At 37.0% G+C, this 17586-nt stretch overlaps 1 protein-coding gene across 1 annotated transcript in view; it reads right to left on the bottom strand.

The window, feature by feature from the left end:
* The window catches only part of spon1b (spondin 1b), a 70886-nt gene that overhangs the window by 32738 nt on the left and 20562 nt on the right, over nucleotides 1-17586 (bottom strand). Inside the window, exons 4-5 of the mRNA XM_077569224.1 lie at nucleotides 2016-2089; nucleotides 46-168 (exon numbers count right to left, since the gene is read on the bottom strand). Coding sequence (XP_077425350.1) covers nucleotides 46-168; nucleotides 2016-2089 — 197 coding nt within the window. The remainder of the gene's footprint in view (nucleotides 1-45; nucleotides 169-2015; nucleotides 2090-17586) is intronic.

Genomic DNA, 17586 nt, shown 5'->3' with positions numbered 1-17586 from the left:
ATATGATACTGTATGCATGACAGCATGCTTGAGATTTGAGCTCACTGGGATAGTCTTTGGGATGCACATTCTCTGACCAGTTGCCATAGAAGGTGAGTCTGTACTTGGCTGTCCCGCAGGCACAACACTCCAAGGCAGGGTCTGCTGTCGCCTCCCCTAGCACACGTTCTGCAAAGAAAAGGTTTTGACTTAGGCAAGTATTGCAAAAACCTTGTCAAGATACCATCCCAAAAGACAAAGACAAGACACTCCGTGAGTTTTTGAACAAATACATAGACATGGGAAAATTTCAAAACTAGGGGTGTCAGGCGATTACATTTTTTAATCGTAATTAATCGTGTTCAATAGTGAACTCACAATTAATCGTAAATTTTAGATCTGTTCTAAATGTACAATAAAATGCACAAAAAAAATTTCCCTAAGTTTTCATACTCTTGTTAACATAAAAGTGAAAAAAAAATTAACTAATAGAAATATAGCTGCATATTTTAGTCATTGATACAGTAACTTCATAATAATTCATAAATTTAAAAAGATGTACTGTACTGTAAAAAAAAGTGTGGTATTGATTTTTGTCGGTCATTTTCTGCCACTAGATGGCATAATTGCAATTGTACGTTGTGACAGCTCAGTGCATTGTTCTTTTCATATTAACTCATTCACTGCCATTGACGGCTATAGACGTCAAAAATTAATTTGAACTATTTCTACTAGTTTAATATTTGTTCCCAATTTTCTTAACAGGAGTATGAAAACCTAGACATGTTTTTATTGTACATTTAGAACAGATAATAAAATTTGTGATAAATCAAGAGTTAACTAGTGAAGTCATGCGATTAATTATGATTAACCAATGTAATCGCCCCTAATTTTTAATAATCTTTTCCTTTTTTTTAAAGAAAAATGAAAAGATTATTAAAAATTAGGGGCGTAATTTTTTTTGTAATTAATCGCATGATTTCACTAGTTAACTCATAATTAATCACAAATTTTATATATCTGTTCAAAATGTACAATTTTATTCAGTCTTGTTAACAAAAGTGGGAACAAATGCTAAACTAATTGAAATTGAAATTAATTTTTGACATCTATAGCCGTCAATGGCAGTGAAAGAGTTAAGAGCTATCTAATCTTTAACATGAAGTAACTTGTGCAATTCTGCACATTTTTAAAATTGTAAAATATAACTTGACCCCAGTCTCCACAAATATATGCATCATTATTAAATGTATTACTGCTAAATTTTGTCTGCTGCATTGAGACTGGAATTCCCCCAGTACAGGCTTTCCAAGTAAAGGGCGGTCATTAATACGCGCGTTAAAAAAAATAAGAAGCATTAAAGCAGAGCTGCTCAAGTTCAGTCCTCGCGAGCCCCTATCCAGCCTGTTTTCCATGTTTCCCTCCTGCTGCACAGCTGAATCTAATGATCAGCTAATCAGCAAGCTTTGCAGAAGCCTGATAACGATCCTCATCGTGAATCAGGTGTGTTAGTGGAGAGAAACATGGAAAACAGGGTCTAGGGGACTGAATTTGAGCACCCCTGCATTAAAAGAACTTTAAATTAACTCAAAATGAATGCACTAATTTTGACATTTAGTCTTACAGTAAAAATAAATAAATAAATAAATTCAGAGTTATGTCCAAAAAATAATTTGCCGCGATTGTTCAAAAATAAGAGAGTTGTGTCTCCAAATACACACACAGGGTTTCAACAGACAGGCAGCATTGTTCCAAATCTGGCGTGGATTTTACTCTGCAGAGAATTTGCAGCAAACCGAAGGCTGAAACGCAAAAAAACACAAATGAATATTTCAACAAAGACTCCCAGAAGACGTTGTGTGCACAGCTGTCCTCTCCGTCTCTCTTGGCGTCATCTTCGAAAATGGTACAGAGATTCTGGGAGGTGCAGCACTCATTAAATAAAATGAGGCACGGTAAAGCCCGGACCCATATTCAGTGGTCAAGGACATGAGCAGCAAGTAAGGAGGGAGATGATGATGGGCAGCTGTCATTACCTTTCTCGCATAGCCGGATGGTCAGAGAGCCCTCATCTTGGAAATAGATGATTTTCTTCTGGACAATGCTCGCCCTGCAGACAGAGAGTATTGCACAGAAAAATGGGTTGAAAATATTAAGCTTGGAGAGAAAACTTTTAGTTGGGAAGAAGTACGGCCAAATTGGGCATTTCCTATACAAAATTGTTGTTTTTAACTCCACCTCAAAATTCATGTAATCTTTCCTGAGCAGAAAAGCTAATAGAATACTAGAGATTTGTACGTGCAAAATTGTAACAGCAAGAAATGTTAATATATTAAAGATGATGCCTTGTGAAATCAATACAGTTTGTCCACTGTTCCACTCATCGGGCAAACTGTATTGATACTGTGTTGGCACTGTGTCACTCTGTTGCTCAATACGGACACCTGCTGGATCTTCACATCATTGCATTGCATCTTAAATAAAAGCTATCTTTGTATTGTAATATATATTGTATTGTATTATTTCTATTTTAATCCAAGTTTAAAATATCTGAAATATACAATCAATAAATAACATGAACATGCCTCGTACATGCCTCAATGTAAAAAACAGAAATAAAATGTGGTGAATGTGAACATTCGTTTATTGTTTATGTCCTTGTCTTTGAGGCACAAATAAATAAAAATAAATAAATAAATAAAAATAAATAAATAAAAAAATATAAAAAAAAAAAATATATATATATATATATATATAATTATTATTGTTTTTTACACATTAATGTTTATTAAAAGAAAAAAGTTTTTCCAGTGTCAGCCGATTATTTTCCTTTTCTGAAGCAATTTCTATAGCTTTGAAAAAAACTCTCACAAGGAATTGATGAGGCTGGTATGCCTAAAAACAGTGACAGCCAAACAAGATTGACACTGCATATTTTTACTTTAACAATTTAAGTAATACATTACAACATTTAAATGCAAACTGTTTTGTTTGGCAAAATAACTACCAGATCCAATGCATGGACGCTTGGTGTTAAAAAATCTGATAGCTCAATGAAAACTGAATACTGAATGTATTCACTAAAAAAGCAACCACAAGGAAGTTGTCTGTAAAACTGTGTTTATTCTAGAAATATTTATGACTTCTTGGCCATGGTTCACGCTGCGCGCCTCACCACTCTTCAGTATATTCTTTTAGAAAGTAGAACAGGTCACTCAAACAAACATGACATTCATTTAACTTTCAGAAAATAAAATGAATCATTTCAACCAAGACTTACTTAGAAGTGAAAAGTGAGAGGAAATTCATGTGTTAGAATGGAATTCCCATTACAGGCTTGTTGAAGAAAAAAAAAATGTCACATGAAACCAGTCTGTAGAGCAAAAAAAGATTGGGGACTGCTGTGGTAGATTACGAATGAGACTATACTGTTTACATTTACAAACCGCTGGCGTTGGCCTACAAAATAGTCACGTTTTGGGAGACCCCAAAAATGGCATGTTTGTTCCATCATTAACTTGTTCACTGAAACGGGATGTCGCCAGTGCCAGCCAATTTAAGCATTTTGACTGATCTTTCAAGGTCCACAGAAAATGTTGTGTTTGGTCTATGGAAATACACATACTACCAAATGAAAGATTGAACTCTCATCTTTCATCTTTCAGTTTGTTTCTACCTTATTCCGTTCTTCAGTAATCAACAATAGAAAATGGTTAGTTTCACCGAAATGCTCTGTTTTGAAACAAAAACCGGAGAAAAAGAGCTTTTTGTGAAACGATGTTATTTCATGCACTCTAGTGAATTCTACACTTTTTGTCCATGAATGATGCCACAAACACCTAAATAGTGCTTTACTTCTGTAATACACCACCACCAACAATGAAAAAGTGTTTTTAGATTGCAAAATACGTTTATTTCCATTCAACAGTGTAACAATTTGACAAAACAATTTCTCAAACTATTTACAAATGTGTGCAACTGTGGTACTATTTACAATTATGTGGATGTTTCAAATACAGTTTTTCTTTTTGTAACACTGCTCTGCGTGCAAGGAGATGGAGCAGGATTTGCTAGATACGTTTCACTTCGATTGTCCATTTCGCGTGCAGACGTTACAGTTTCTTGACGGCCTTTTTTTCCGGGGAATAGCAAGTAGCAGACTGTACCCACTACTCCGATGAATATGCATTGGACTCGGGGCACTCTTCGTCGTCCGATTGAACGACCGCCTGAGCGTGCTCGGTTGTGCTCCGCGTTTTCCGGTGTTAGCATCGCTAGCCCGTGAACCTTTATGACGTCGTCATAGCCGCCGCGTCTGCGCTTCCAACTTCGGCGTCAACCTCGGAGTCACCATCATTATCATCGATGATGATCATCGTCGTCATCAATGTGCTCTTTAGCGTTGGTCGATGCCTTTCGTCTTTGGAAAAAATTCCCAAGTGTGAGCTGCTTGCAACCGGTCGCCCATTGTTCGCTTCTTCAGCCATCTAGCTCCGCCTCACGTCTTCTACTGCCGCGTCAATGCTTCCAACCTCGGAGTCACCATCATCATCGTCGATGATGATCATCGTCGTCATCAATGTGCTCTTTAGCGTTGGTCGATGCTTTTCGTCTTTGAAAAAAACTGCTATAGCGTGAGCTGCTTACAACCGGTCGCCATGTTCTCTTCCCTTCCCCAGCCATTGTCCCCTCTAGCTCCGCCTCACGTCTTCTACTGACGCCTACCCAATCTTGTCAAAAGAGAGTCATTGCTGCCATCTAGGGGCCAAAAATAGTCATTAGGCTAACTAGATCTGCGTTCACCACAGCTTGCCAAGGCTTTCCTCCACCCGTTTCAAAAAAATATATTAAAAAAATTGGATGACGTCTTTTAACGTCATTGGCGGCCCTCCGTAGGTTTTTACTTGACGTCTTTTAACGTCCATGGCAGTGAAAGAGTTAACATTGCAACCTACAGCAAAGTAAGTCCTTTTGTTGGTAAATGTGTGGATTTTTTTTTGTGGGGGGGCGGGGGTTAATGTTACCAAATTGTAATTTAAGAGCTTTCAGCACGAATTTAGCGAAATTAGCAACAAATCCCTTGCATAGTTTATATAAATCATGTACGTCACTCATCTCCTGTTCCCTGTTCTCTACAATTGTTTCATATGCATATGCATCAAGTAGACACCAGTGCATGTGCCAGTGTGAAGGCTCTCAGAGCTCATTATCACATGCGTTGCCGTAAGCACAAACTGTGACGCCATGGCTAAGACTGAGGAAATGGTCTGCCAAGGGCCCATACCACAACTTATTTGCAATATTTTGAACCACAGACATCTGATGTTTACAATGTTGTATCTGTATCCTCCCCCAATATCAAGGGTATTATAAAAATGCCAAGACCCCTTCGTTGTTTACTCTGTGTCTCTTTGGCTTTTGTGCTGAACCATGTCCTTTTCAACCCCATCGTCGCATCTGCTTTATTGTCATCGTACTCAAAATTGTTCTTGATTTAATTATTTTTAAGTGTCTCGGTCTCGTCTTGGAATTAATTAGTTTAATTTGGTCTTGACTCAGACACAAAAGAACGGTCATTCCTGCATGATGTATTTGTGAATATAATGACTGTGTTTGTCTAAGCAGGATTCAAGTATTTAACATACTATACGATAAATCAACAAACATGTAAATTACTGTGACTGACAAATTTGCACTGAATGTGTAAGTTTTGTCCTCTTTAGCAGCAACGGAGAAGGGTTTTAGTGAATAATAAATAATGAGACTCCCATATGCACTTTTAGAACAAAGGTCATATTTCTGAATTTCAATGAGCTTTAAGAGAATTTTTAAGAGCATGCTTTTGCTGTATGGGAACTACCAATAATTTACAATTTACCTGCTGCTTTGACAGTTTCTTTTACGTTGTCATATACATTGCAATTTGCAAACATTATCATGTTTACAAAAAACAAAAAAAAGTTTTCCTTAAAAAAATCATTTGTAGAAGGGCTGCACCCCTCGTGAGGATAAGTGGTTCAGATAATGGATGGATGAATAGATATTCAGATCTTGAAAATGTCCTAATTAATTCAAAACCTTTTGCTCATTATCATGTATATTCGCCCTCACCTGGTCTTGATCTCAACTCGCTCCAAACTTGCTCTTGACTCACATTCTTTCATTCTTGGTCTTGACTTGGTTGGCTCTCCCCAAGTCATGTGTCATTTGTGTCCTTGGGCAAGGCACTTCACACACATTGCCTCCAGTGCTAAGCACACTGATGTATGAAAGGTGCGAATGTTTGGTGGTGGTCGGACACTATTTAAGTAGTTAACCGCCACCACAGTTTGAATATGTGAGTGCATGAATAATGTATCTGTTCCATTGTAAAGCATCTTTGAGTGTCTCGAAAAGCGCTTATTATTATTATTATTACTTGTTCTGAGACCTCAAAGTCTTTGTCTAAGTTTAATGTGGCGTGTAGACTACATAACCTAAATTTACAGTACTAGATATCAGACAGGCACATACAACAGCATATTGTAAGTAACAGTTCATTTAGTCAGTGTTAGACTAAAGCTGGGAAGGTTATTTTGCATTTAGTGTTCTTAAAATGTTTGCCATAAAAGCCTATTATTATGTCCGTATGGTGGCAATAGTGTCTCGGGTGTTTGCACTTCATCAAGCACAGACACATAAAACAGTGTTATTAAAGTGAGGGGAAAAAACACGTTGACTGGACACAAGGGAGGAACTGGAGACATTACATTGAAGTTATTAGTTATATTGCTTCTATAAATCTAACAGAGGAAATGGTGCAATAGGGTTGACTGCTAAGGCATGAAATTGAAAACAAAAATGAAATATACACAGCATCACCATGCTTCAATTGATGATTCCATAACATGTTCAGCGTTGCTAATGGTCAATTTGTGTGCATCAAGTCATTTAATCATTTAATGGAGCAATAAAATAATAATAAAATAAAATGGTGGAGGTCATGGTGTCTTGGGACTGTCAGTGTGGAGTGACATGCAATGTCTGTCTTTCTTTATTTTTTCTTGAAAAAAAAAATCTAAATTGATATTTCTTTACAATTCCTGACTGCAGATGACTACATCACTTTAACAGCAGGATAAATCACGGTCCATGCAAATGTTGCATCTGACAGCTGTTTGTCAATATCTCACCATTAGGGCTTAAATGACCTATAGACTTATTTCCTTAAAGGGGAAGTCCCCCCCCCCCCCCCCCCCACAAAAAAAATATGATAATATGTTCTATGCAGCCCCACTAGTCTAAATATGGAATTCTGGTTAATATTGCGTTAGTGGAATATGAGTTAAGCAGCAAAATCCAGCTGTTTTTATCAATATCAGAAGGCAGACATTTTGCCACTTGCCGACCAGTGAAAATGACATCACAGTTGCTCAGGTCTCAGGTAACAACCAATCACAGCTCATCTTCAGAAAACAGAGAGCTTTGATTGGTCGTTGCCCGAGCAACAGTGATGTCATCTTCAGTTGACAGCAAGTGGCAAAATGGCCACCCCCTGAAATGGATAAACATGGCTGGATTTTGCTTCATAACTCATATTCCACACATGTAATATTAATCAGAATGTCATGTTTAGACTAGTGACGTCACATATTAAAATATTATTGTCAAGAAATGTTTAAAGTCGACTTCCCCTTTAACACATTTAATATTTCCATTTGGAAACTACAGTGCAAAGTAATAAGCTAACTTTTAAAACAGTAACCTAATGGAGTCATTCGGTGCTGCTGTTGTTGAAAATAATACTGGGAGGGATATTTTTGCCTGGGCTTAACTTTCAAGACATGATGCAGCTGATCTCCAAAAACAAACACCGTGATGGATCCAAGACATTTTCGATCTGTTTCTAACTTTCATACGACTGCCTCAGTCTGTTCTGACTCACAGTATGTTAGTCATATTTCGACACACTTGTCCCCACATACAAAGTATATTCACTATCTCCCCAATGACCGCTGACTTCTTTTTTTGCTGGAGGTATTGGCCAGCACTGCATGGTGTATCCTGAGCACACTGTCTCACTCAAGTGGGAAAGCGCAAAATCTCGGACGCGTCAAACTGAGAAACAACATTCCTGCAATAACAGAACTTGTCCATGTAAGAAAATATTCAAATAAAAGTGAAAAACTAACCTTTCATGGTGTTTATTTTAGCTTTGATACAAGAAATTAGTCAACAAGGGAAATAAGTCATAAAAACAAAATAAATAATTCAAAAGGTGAGAAAATGTGTACATGATACTGATCAGACAGGGATGTTCAATGGTTGAGAAAGTCTCTCGAAATGTGCTTTTTATAAATACTGCTTGTAAATATATATATATATATATATATATATATATATATATATATATATATATATATATATATAATAGTTACTTTTTGTTGAACAGAATTGCTTCTATATGCAAGTAAAATACTGTTTGGGTGTAGCATCTCTTGCTACCACAGGTAATAACACTTAATTGCCTGTGAGAAAAATTGACTTAAATGAAAAGCTCACTCTTCTCACCAGCGGTGCCTCCCTCACGCACATATTTTAATGTAAAATGAATGAATAATACAATACAGAAAAACACCTAATTGCTAACACTATTAGTACTCACTAAATCCATTAAACAACAGCAAGACATTAAAGAATACGTCTCAAAGGGAAACGGCAGTATTTACAGCTTGAACATAGTGAATGGCTTCGTTTTTAGCCCATTGACGAGGGGTCGGGTGTCCATAAACAGCAAAGGAGGAAGAATAGAGATTCACATTTCCAAGATGGAAATACAGTCACGATTTGCAGTTTGTCAGCCAAAAACAAAAATATTAAATATTGGTTTGTTGCGCAAGGCACTGCCAAGTCTTTTCTATGTAGCTTCAATAAAACTATGTCAAAAAACAACCCAACTACCCCAATATTTTTTAAATTATATATATATATATATATATATATATATATATATACGTAATATGTGGTAATATGCGGTGAAAGGTTGGTAAATTAAGCAATGGAGTCTCCTTTAAAACTATTTTGTGTAATATTTTTGTATTTTTGCCAATATTTTTGTATAGAATATTGCATGTTTTTGTTTGATTGTGTTTCTCATATTTTTGTCAGGTTTTTTTGTCTAACGTAATTGTATTATGACTGATTTGTATTTTTTATGTAGTATTTTTGATAGAATTGCTTTTATTTGTCTTGTTTGTTTTCAAGTTATATACCATGATTTTACCGGTCTGGCCCACTTGGTAATATATTTTCCTCTATGTGGCCCCTGAGCTAATATGAGTTTGGCACCCCTGCTCTAAATACTGGAGAATGCCGGCCACTAAACTATGCAATCTAATGATTGGGAAAATCATCAAAAATCATCGGGCTTCCTGAAAAAAAATGAGCACGTATCTAGCCGAAAGGAAAGAAGAGTAGCAACATTTGGCACTGAAACAGCTTTCATGGTTGCTACAATCTTGTGTACAGTACTTTTTGCTTCCAAAAGCAAATTCCTCACAGTCCTTAGAGTGTGTCCATGCAAGTGTTTGTCAGTGTTTATAAGGTCATAGCGTCCTTCTGGTAATTGAGGGGAGTTCATCCAAATATGCTCTTAAAGAAAATTATTCCTACATGAGTGGGTAGGTAGCAAAAAGAGCCAAAGGACACTGAGAGAACTCTAGAATAAGAATAGATAGAAGTATTCCTCTCTGACTTCTAAGAAAGTTGTATAAAGTTTTCATTTTTCCCAGACTGTTATTCACATGTCCGCCTTATGTCAAACTTCAGCTCAGTCTTACCATCAGCATTTTCATGCCGTTGCTACAAGAACTACCCAGCCAATGGAAGCGACTCCACTCATTCCCTGTAAGCAAGCATAAAATGTTGTTTACTTTCAGCCACCAAATTTTCAGGTGCGCTCGGAGTATGTAAAAGAAAACTGCCTGATTGTCCAACATGGTGCAGCTTGGTCTGCAAAATTCCCTAACATGCTTGCACATGCACGAAAATCAACTTTTACACCCGAGCGCACATGCACTGTCTACGAAAACAGAGCACTGAGTGTGTTTTTTTTCTTTGTGTTGCCATGTTACATCTAAATATCGCTGAATTGCAGTATTTAGAAGAGACCTTCAAGGGGCCAGTCTCATTGAGGAGAGTTACAAAAATCATTTTATTGCACTGATTTAATCGGACTGAAAGTCTGTGCAACAAAATATTATGTTCATTTTTGCTTTTCTTAAGTTGTTAGGTAACAATTTTTGGGTAATTTTCACAAAGCTGTCATTATCATTTTTGTCAGTTTCAAGTCATTTAAATGCCCAGTTTTTCATTCTTTAAATAAAAGTAATTATTGCCTGTGCAGTGCTTCTCCTTTTTTTTTTTTTTTTTTTCCCAGGAGAGCTCAGTATTGCTCATTCGATTTGACATCATCATTGCTCTCCTTTTTTTAAAAAAACAAATAAATTAAAAAAAAATAAATAAATGTTTTTTTTTTTTTAAATATATATACATATACACACACATATATATATATATATATATATATATATATATATTATTATTTTTTTGTATGTGGGTGAGTATGTGTATGTGCGTGTGTGTGCGTGCATGCGTGCGAGTGTGTGTGCATTCATCAGTTCACCTAAAGCCCATTAAAAAAAATCCCATACTAATAATATAATATAATAATAAATTGCCAAATGCAGAAACATCAATGTAAGTTATCACGATGTAGTGGCTCTCGCTAACAGCTGTGCAGTGCTTCTCAATACTTTTCTGTTCCCTCGCCGCACCCCAGGAAGAAGAAAGAACGCCCCTCGAACTCTCCACCGTGACTATAAGTACAAGTATCATTTGTCTATAAAATTGCTATGAGTACACCTTTGCATTACATTGTACCCTTATTGACATTAAATAAAACCAAAAATAAAAAAGAAGTAAAAGTAGATCAAACAACAATCACTTTATTCACAGGTTGTTGTTGTTTTTAGACTGTCATAGAAAAGATCTGAAGTGCATTAATTTGCCTAAGATTAAAAAAATAATAATCTGAGTGCCTCTGCCACTTACTGTAGTGGATGTGCAATTACACTTTATTCTTATACGACAAAAAAAATAAAGAAACAAGTAAATAAACAATCATTTAAATAAATAATTTGTTGAGAAGACCTGTTGTAAAAGTTAAATGTTTCATGATGGCCAAAGTTGAAACTAAAAGACCATTTTCCATCATCTCATCATACTGTTTGAATTTTTTTTTTTTTAAACCGCATATCGGTAAATCAGAGGTCAAGCAATGGACTGGTGTGAGGACAATGGATTGTGTATGTGATTAAGGGTAAAGGCTTTTTATTTTAACTTGCTGCAACCATCAACATCTACCAACAACAACTTAGGCCATATTTGCAAAATGTGAAAAAAAAAAGATTGACTGATGGCCTGACATAGTGGCGCTTACATTGATTTTCTCTTCATACTCCAAAAAACATGTTCAAAGATTTTAGATTGTCCATTGATGTGACCGAAACCCGCGAAAAGTTAGCTGGGATAGACTCGAGCTCCCCCCTCCAACCCAAACAAGAAGTTAGAAAAAAAGAAAAGAAAAGAAACATTCAGGACAGTTAAATACAAGCTACGAGCAAGTCAACCAGTCTAGATTTATTTATTCAACAAAGTGAATAGTTTTTCTTGGAATCGTAACATTTAATGGATGTACTAATAACCTTGTGTGCCTGTGCCGTTTCCAAACAGCAGGCTTGAATCAATTAATTTTCACTGTCAGGCTGCATGACGCTATTTATATGAAGAATAATCATATATGTCAACTCACAAAGTGATGAAATATAAAACAGCTGGCGTTTATTTTCAAATATTTATTTTCAAATGGATCCCTGCCATATTTCTTGCTAGATTTCTTGTCACACACACAACATTATTACTTCACAGTAAAGATGAAGAAATCGTTCTCTTTGGTATGAAACGTCCCTGTGGTGCGCGTCTTTGTGTGCATTAAATGTGATTCCCCATTTGCGGCCACTTCACGTGTTCATACGAATTTCACAAAGTGTCTGGACAGGAGAAATTTCCTTGCTCATCGTTAACACTGATGCTAAATATAAGTGTGATCCGCATTCTCCTTTGAACAACAGAACACGTTTTTAACGTTATTCCCATTCACAAATAAATGTAAACAAATTGTTTAAGGCTATTTGGATTAGTGAAAGGTGAGGAATGATTTATTTTGAATAGATGAGAGGATTTTTTTAAGGTAAGTAACTGTGTTTGAAGGAAAGAAGGAAACCGACCCCCCCCAAAAAAAAACAAGAAAGTAGTAAAAAAGTTTTCAAAACTGCTCAAACCAAGCACCAACTTTATTAGTCAGCACCGGCTGTTTCTTTCGAGGTCGACAGTTCTACAAGATGATTGAAAAGAGTTAAGCCAACAGCCAGCTGAGGAAGGTCTGACATTTGACTTCCTCCCTCAAGGTGCAAAAAAGAAGAGCGGCTCAATGTCTTGCAGTGCCAGTGGCATCAACTGAGTCAAGCAGAGACAGCACATGATAGAGAGGGTTATTTAAAAGTTGCTGACATCTTCTACTCGACAAGAAACTGAACTGAATGCTTCACAGTTGACTTATTTTCCGTGTACATTACCGGTTTTGCATTCCCAGGTGTAAATCCTATCAGACCTTTTCCCAAAAGGTCCAACACAAATGTGTTGATTTAATAAAATGACGATACAAAATAACACAAATTAAACCTGGTTTGTTGTGTTTGTTTCACCGCCATGATTGCTTAGTAGTTAGCACGTCAGCCTCATAGTTCTGAGGATCGGGTTAGGAATCTTGGGTCAGGGCTGCTTTCAAGAGTTTTCTCTGGGTAAACACACTCTAAGAGAAATTAATATTCTAAATTGCACATTGGTGAGAATGTGAGTGTGAATGTCTGTTTGTCGATTGGCTGGCGACCATCACAGCTTTCAGTGTGTGCCTATTGCTCAATGTCAGCTGAGATTAGCTCCAGCTCACCCGCAGCCCTTTATAAGGATGGAAGCAGGATAGCGAATGAATGAATAGATGAACTTTTGAAATGATCTTTCAGACCTCCTGAAATTTCAACTAAATAATGGATATGCATGGTGGGAAAAAAAATAATTTCCAACAGATTTTCAGGTCAGCTCTTATTGCAGTTTGTGTCCTTGGATCCAGAAACCTTGGTAGAAATCCACATCTTTTCAATCCCTATTTTAGACAAGAGGTTCATGGTCAAGTTAATCTGTAAATTTGGTTTGTAATAAAGAAAGCAGCAAAATGCCGTCGTCCTAAAATCCACTTGGAGAAATACAAACAAACCCAAATATCACCGGAGTCACCTTGCACAGCAAATTGCCGATAAGACCTCACTGACTGCTTTTGCCGAGCTTGAGACTCAAGCAATTGTGGCTGCTAAAATAACTTTAGAATCAGTCTGTAACCTTGTTGAACGTATATAAGTTTTGATATGACTGTCCATTAGTAGTCCACACCTAATTTTTGATCTGATTGGCCCGTGCTGGATTTGAAAGAATTTCATCTTTTTTAGTGCCTGCTCTAAACAGTTTCTCTTTCCCAGATGAATTTATGAAGCAATCCATCTGGCATGTCAGGTTACCGCTGCAGGGCCCCGGGGCTCTGATAATCAGAAAAGATGAGAAAATCAAATCCACTAGTTCCACTGTCACACCAGATTCATATGAATGATGGGTACAGGAACAAATCGTTTTTCATACAGTAAAAACATTTTGTAACTTTGATTGTCATTCTTTTTGTACAAGAGTTTTGCTACTTACAATGGAAATTGCTATTTGTTGTAAAGCACAGTTGCATATTGGACTAATGGATGTAAATGAACAATTTCAATGTTTACATGTTGATTTTGCAAAGATCAAATGTTGTACCACATCTACTGAAGATTCTGATCAGCTTTCCACAGGTGGGAATTAAACTGGTCTAAGTAAGGCTTGGCATATTATTTTTTCTTTGGGGAGCACTTGCTAACCTGCTAATCTTTGCTAATCTATGACTTTATTTGAGGACCAATTTTCTCATTTTGAGGCACAATTTTTTTGGCATGTTATTCCCAGGGTCATCAAGCATGGGCTTTATTAATTGATTTAAAAAAAAATGAATGTAACAAATTAACAATTGTTTTTCTTTTTCTTTATACAGGATCAACAGCTTTTATTTCTTAAATCCACATTGTGAACAGCAGCAAAATGAATGATCTTGTCAAGAAACAATTTCAGTGAGGTAATTTCAAACACAAATTTCCATTTAAACTTAGTATTTCTGAATGGATGTTCACTTAGCAAAGCTAAATTGATTAAAACTAACAATACTGTATTGTAATTTTGAACACATTTATTGTGCTGGCCTTAAAAGTCAAAATCAAATCCTTTTCACAATTGTGAACACAAATAATATTACACAACTGATATACATAATTTATCCTATATTAATGTGCTTTTAAGGTTAATTGTCTAATGTTGGCTGATGTATGCCGTAATGGCAGTGAATTCCAGTTTCCGGTTCTGTTTATCAAGTCCTGACACTTATTAATCGACCTGTTATTTTGCTGTTCAAAATTGGATGCTTTGACGCATTTTAAGTCGGACGTCTACGAAAAGAGTGGAGCATCACCCTAGCACTTAATTTCATTCCATTCCCTTACCTTCCCTCATAATCCCATTCGAATGGTACTCGTCAGAAGTGGATTTTATTCACCGCCATGGAGGCGATGATTACTAACTGAATAGCGACTCTGCAAAGAGTTTAGCCGCACTAGTAGCCAGCCGAAGCTCGTTGCGTGCAACCTAGTGCAGCGTAAGTAGCACCGAGCTTGCCTTGATCTCAAACTACCTACGGTACGTGAAACGCGTGCGTCCAGCACAGCGAAGCTTTTTGGGAGCATCTCGGCGGTTGATTGTCAATTTTGCTATTCAATATATTTTGATGAGGTGCAAAATGCAAATTTTGCCCAACAAACTGCGATGTGAAATTGCTTTTTTCAAGCATTAGGTTTAAAGGAGAACTCAACAGGAAGTCAGACTCTTGCTCCACCCCTCACTAAGATTTGAAATCCGTGCTCAAAGGGGGTGTTGCCTGGAGGAGAGGAGAGGGTTGGGCGTGGTCTGGCTGTGATTGACAGCAGCAATTCGCTAAGAAGCCGTTTAAGGCGGCGTGTACGAGAACGAGCCGGTGGGTGGGGGGGGGGGGGCGACTACGTCATGCGGAACAAGTGACACAGTATGTATCGTCTCGTGTTATGAGAGAACAAACGATTTTTGCCCCCAAATCAAGCTTTAAACAAACATGCACTAAAATGTCCAAATATTGATCAGAACATGTAGACAGCAAAAAAAAAGTTGAATGTGTTGAGTTATGTTTTAAGAAATATTTCACTGACGACGGGCCAAAACCTCGTAAATCACAATTTGACAAATTTAATATATTTTCGAAAATGTATATTTTTGGTCCTCCATAAGTCCACACATGTGGGGGTGATTTTTTTTTTAATTATTGACCAATCTAATCTAAAGTGTTGGAAATGGCTTGCTGTCTTTGGTGGTTGAACAAACGTGAAGTTTTTGGGGTCTCCTAAAAACTGACGATTTTGGAGGAACCAGGCTTTGGCCCAACACCAACAATTTACTTTTATTATGTAAAAATCCGGGAACTAGATGACTAGTTTATCCCATTATCATTATTCAAGTTTTACAAATAAACTCCAGCTTGCAGATAAGACATAACACAATCTCTCTCTCACTTTTTTTTTTCTCAATATGTGGCCTCAGGCATTTTATTTTTTGCGGACACAAATGCAAAGTTTATGGGCTGTAGAGAAGATTGTATTTACTTCACACAGCATTAAGTACTATAAATACAATTATTTTGGGTAATGTGATTTCCGTCGTACGCTGATAACTGCATTGATTTTGAAACCATAGATGTCGAGTTGGTCCTGAAAAGTACAAATACAGACGCTCCCCACCTTACGAACGAGTTACGTTCCGGACGATCGTTCGTAAGGTGAATTTGTTCGTAAGTTGCTTCAGTGCTATATTTTGTATTATAATTTATGTTTAAAGCCTATATAAGTATATTGAAGGTTTATATAAGTATGTTTAAGGCTTGTACAAGTAACCTGCATTGGTTTGTACTGAAAAAAACTTTTAATAAAATGGAGAGAATACGTACAGTACTGTACTGTACTACGTATGTTAGAGAGAGAGAGCGAGAGAGAGACACACACAGTATGTACATGTACGTAATAAGATAAATAAAATGAAGTTTAACTCGATGCTTAAGGAGATGATGGAGGAGGAGGAAGAGGAGGATTTTATATCATGAGAGATTCTTCGTCGTCGCTGGAATCGGCTTCAAAAGTTATTTCCTGCTTCATGGGGACCGGCGTTTTCTTCCTCCTCCTCCTCGCCACGTTGCTCAGCCTCCAATGAGCTCTCACAGCACTACGCGCAATGCAAAATCTAACTTACAGCATCTCTTTCCGAACATTTTTCGACATACTGTACGCGCAGAAATGTTCGTATGTACCGTTGTTCGTAACTCGAATGTTCGTAAGTAGGGGAGCGTCTGTATCTCAGTCTTTTTCACCAATGAAACAGCCAGCGAGAGAACTGGAGCGCTACAAATTGAGGAGTTTGCTTTTAAAGCCTCTAGGAATAATTTGAGACATTTGTTGGACTGCAGACACACAATCTCAAGAAGACAAGTTAAAGTAAAGCGTTGATGTAAAATGAGTGTTCCCTGGATGCAGTTCAGACTTTTCTAAAGTTTAGAATGTTGGCATTTCCTCAACTAATGATAATGATAATAATGGGAGCGCAGATGTGTTACAAGGGATATATTCCCTGTTTATAATTAATGGATCCATCAAGTTTAAAAGTTAAAGTGACAGCCAAGTGAAAGAAGAGTTATATAAAGTTTAGAGGAAGTGGGACAGAACTTGTTGGATGGTGTTATGCTGAGTCTTTATCTTCCTGTTGATGGGGGACAGTGACAGTAATTGGAGGTGAATTTGCATAGCAGATGTGCCTTTTTGCAGAGTAAGATATATAGGCCAACAAACACTGAGATGGACGTATGCCATCTGTCAACGAGAAAGCAGCAGATAAATTAAAGCTAACAGCTGGGAGTGTACAAGGGAGGTAAAGGCGTGTTGGTGCATCTCACTCCGTCGTGGGAGAGTCATGGAAGGTATTTCCCTCTGGAATTTAGGTGAGGAGAGGAAAAACACACAGATGAGAAAAGGTAGAGTTGTGAATGAATACAGAGAAAGACAGACGACGGAAGAGAGAGCTTACAAGAAGCATTCTTTGTTGGAAGAACGGACATCTGTGTGTCCGCAATTTGAGGCTCGCACTGATTAATATTTCCTCTCACATTTTATGCATTACTTGAATCAATGCTTGTATTCTTTCACGACTTTGCAAATTTAATGATTCAACATCAGAAACCCAAATAGTCTTTGTGTGAGAGATGTCAGCAAATTTCTTGAGACTTCAGAAAATGTTGGATTGTGCTTTGGA

The sequence above is a fragment of the Vanacampus margaritifer genome, chromosome 6 (assembly GCF_051991255.1).
Source record: "Vanacampus margaritifer isolate UIUO_Vmar chromosome 6, RoL_Vmar_1.0, whole genome shotgun sequence".
Lineage (NCBI taxonomy): Eukaryota > Metazoa > Chordata > Actinopteri > Syngnathiformes > Syngnathidae > Vanacampus > Vanacampus margaritifer.
This window is presented reverse-complemented; position numbering and strand designations above follow the sequence as displayed.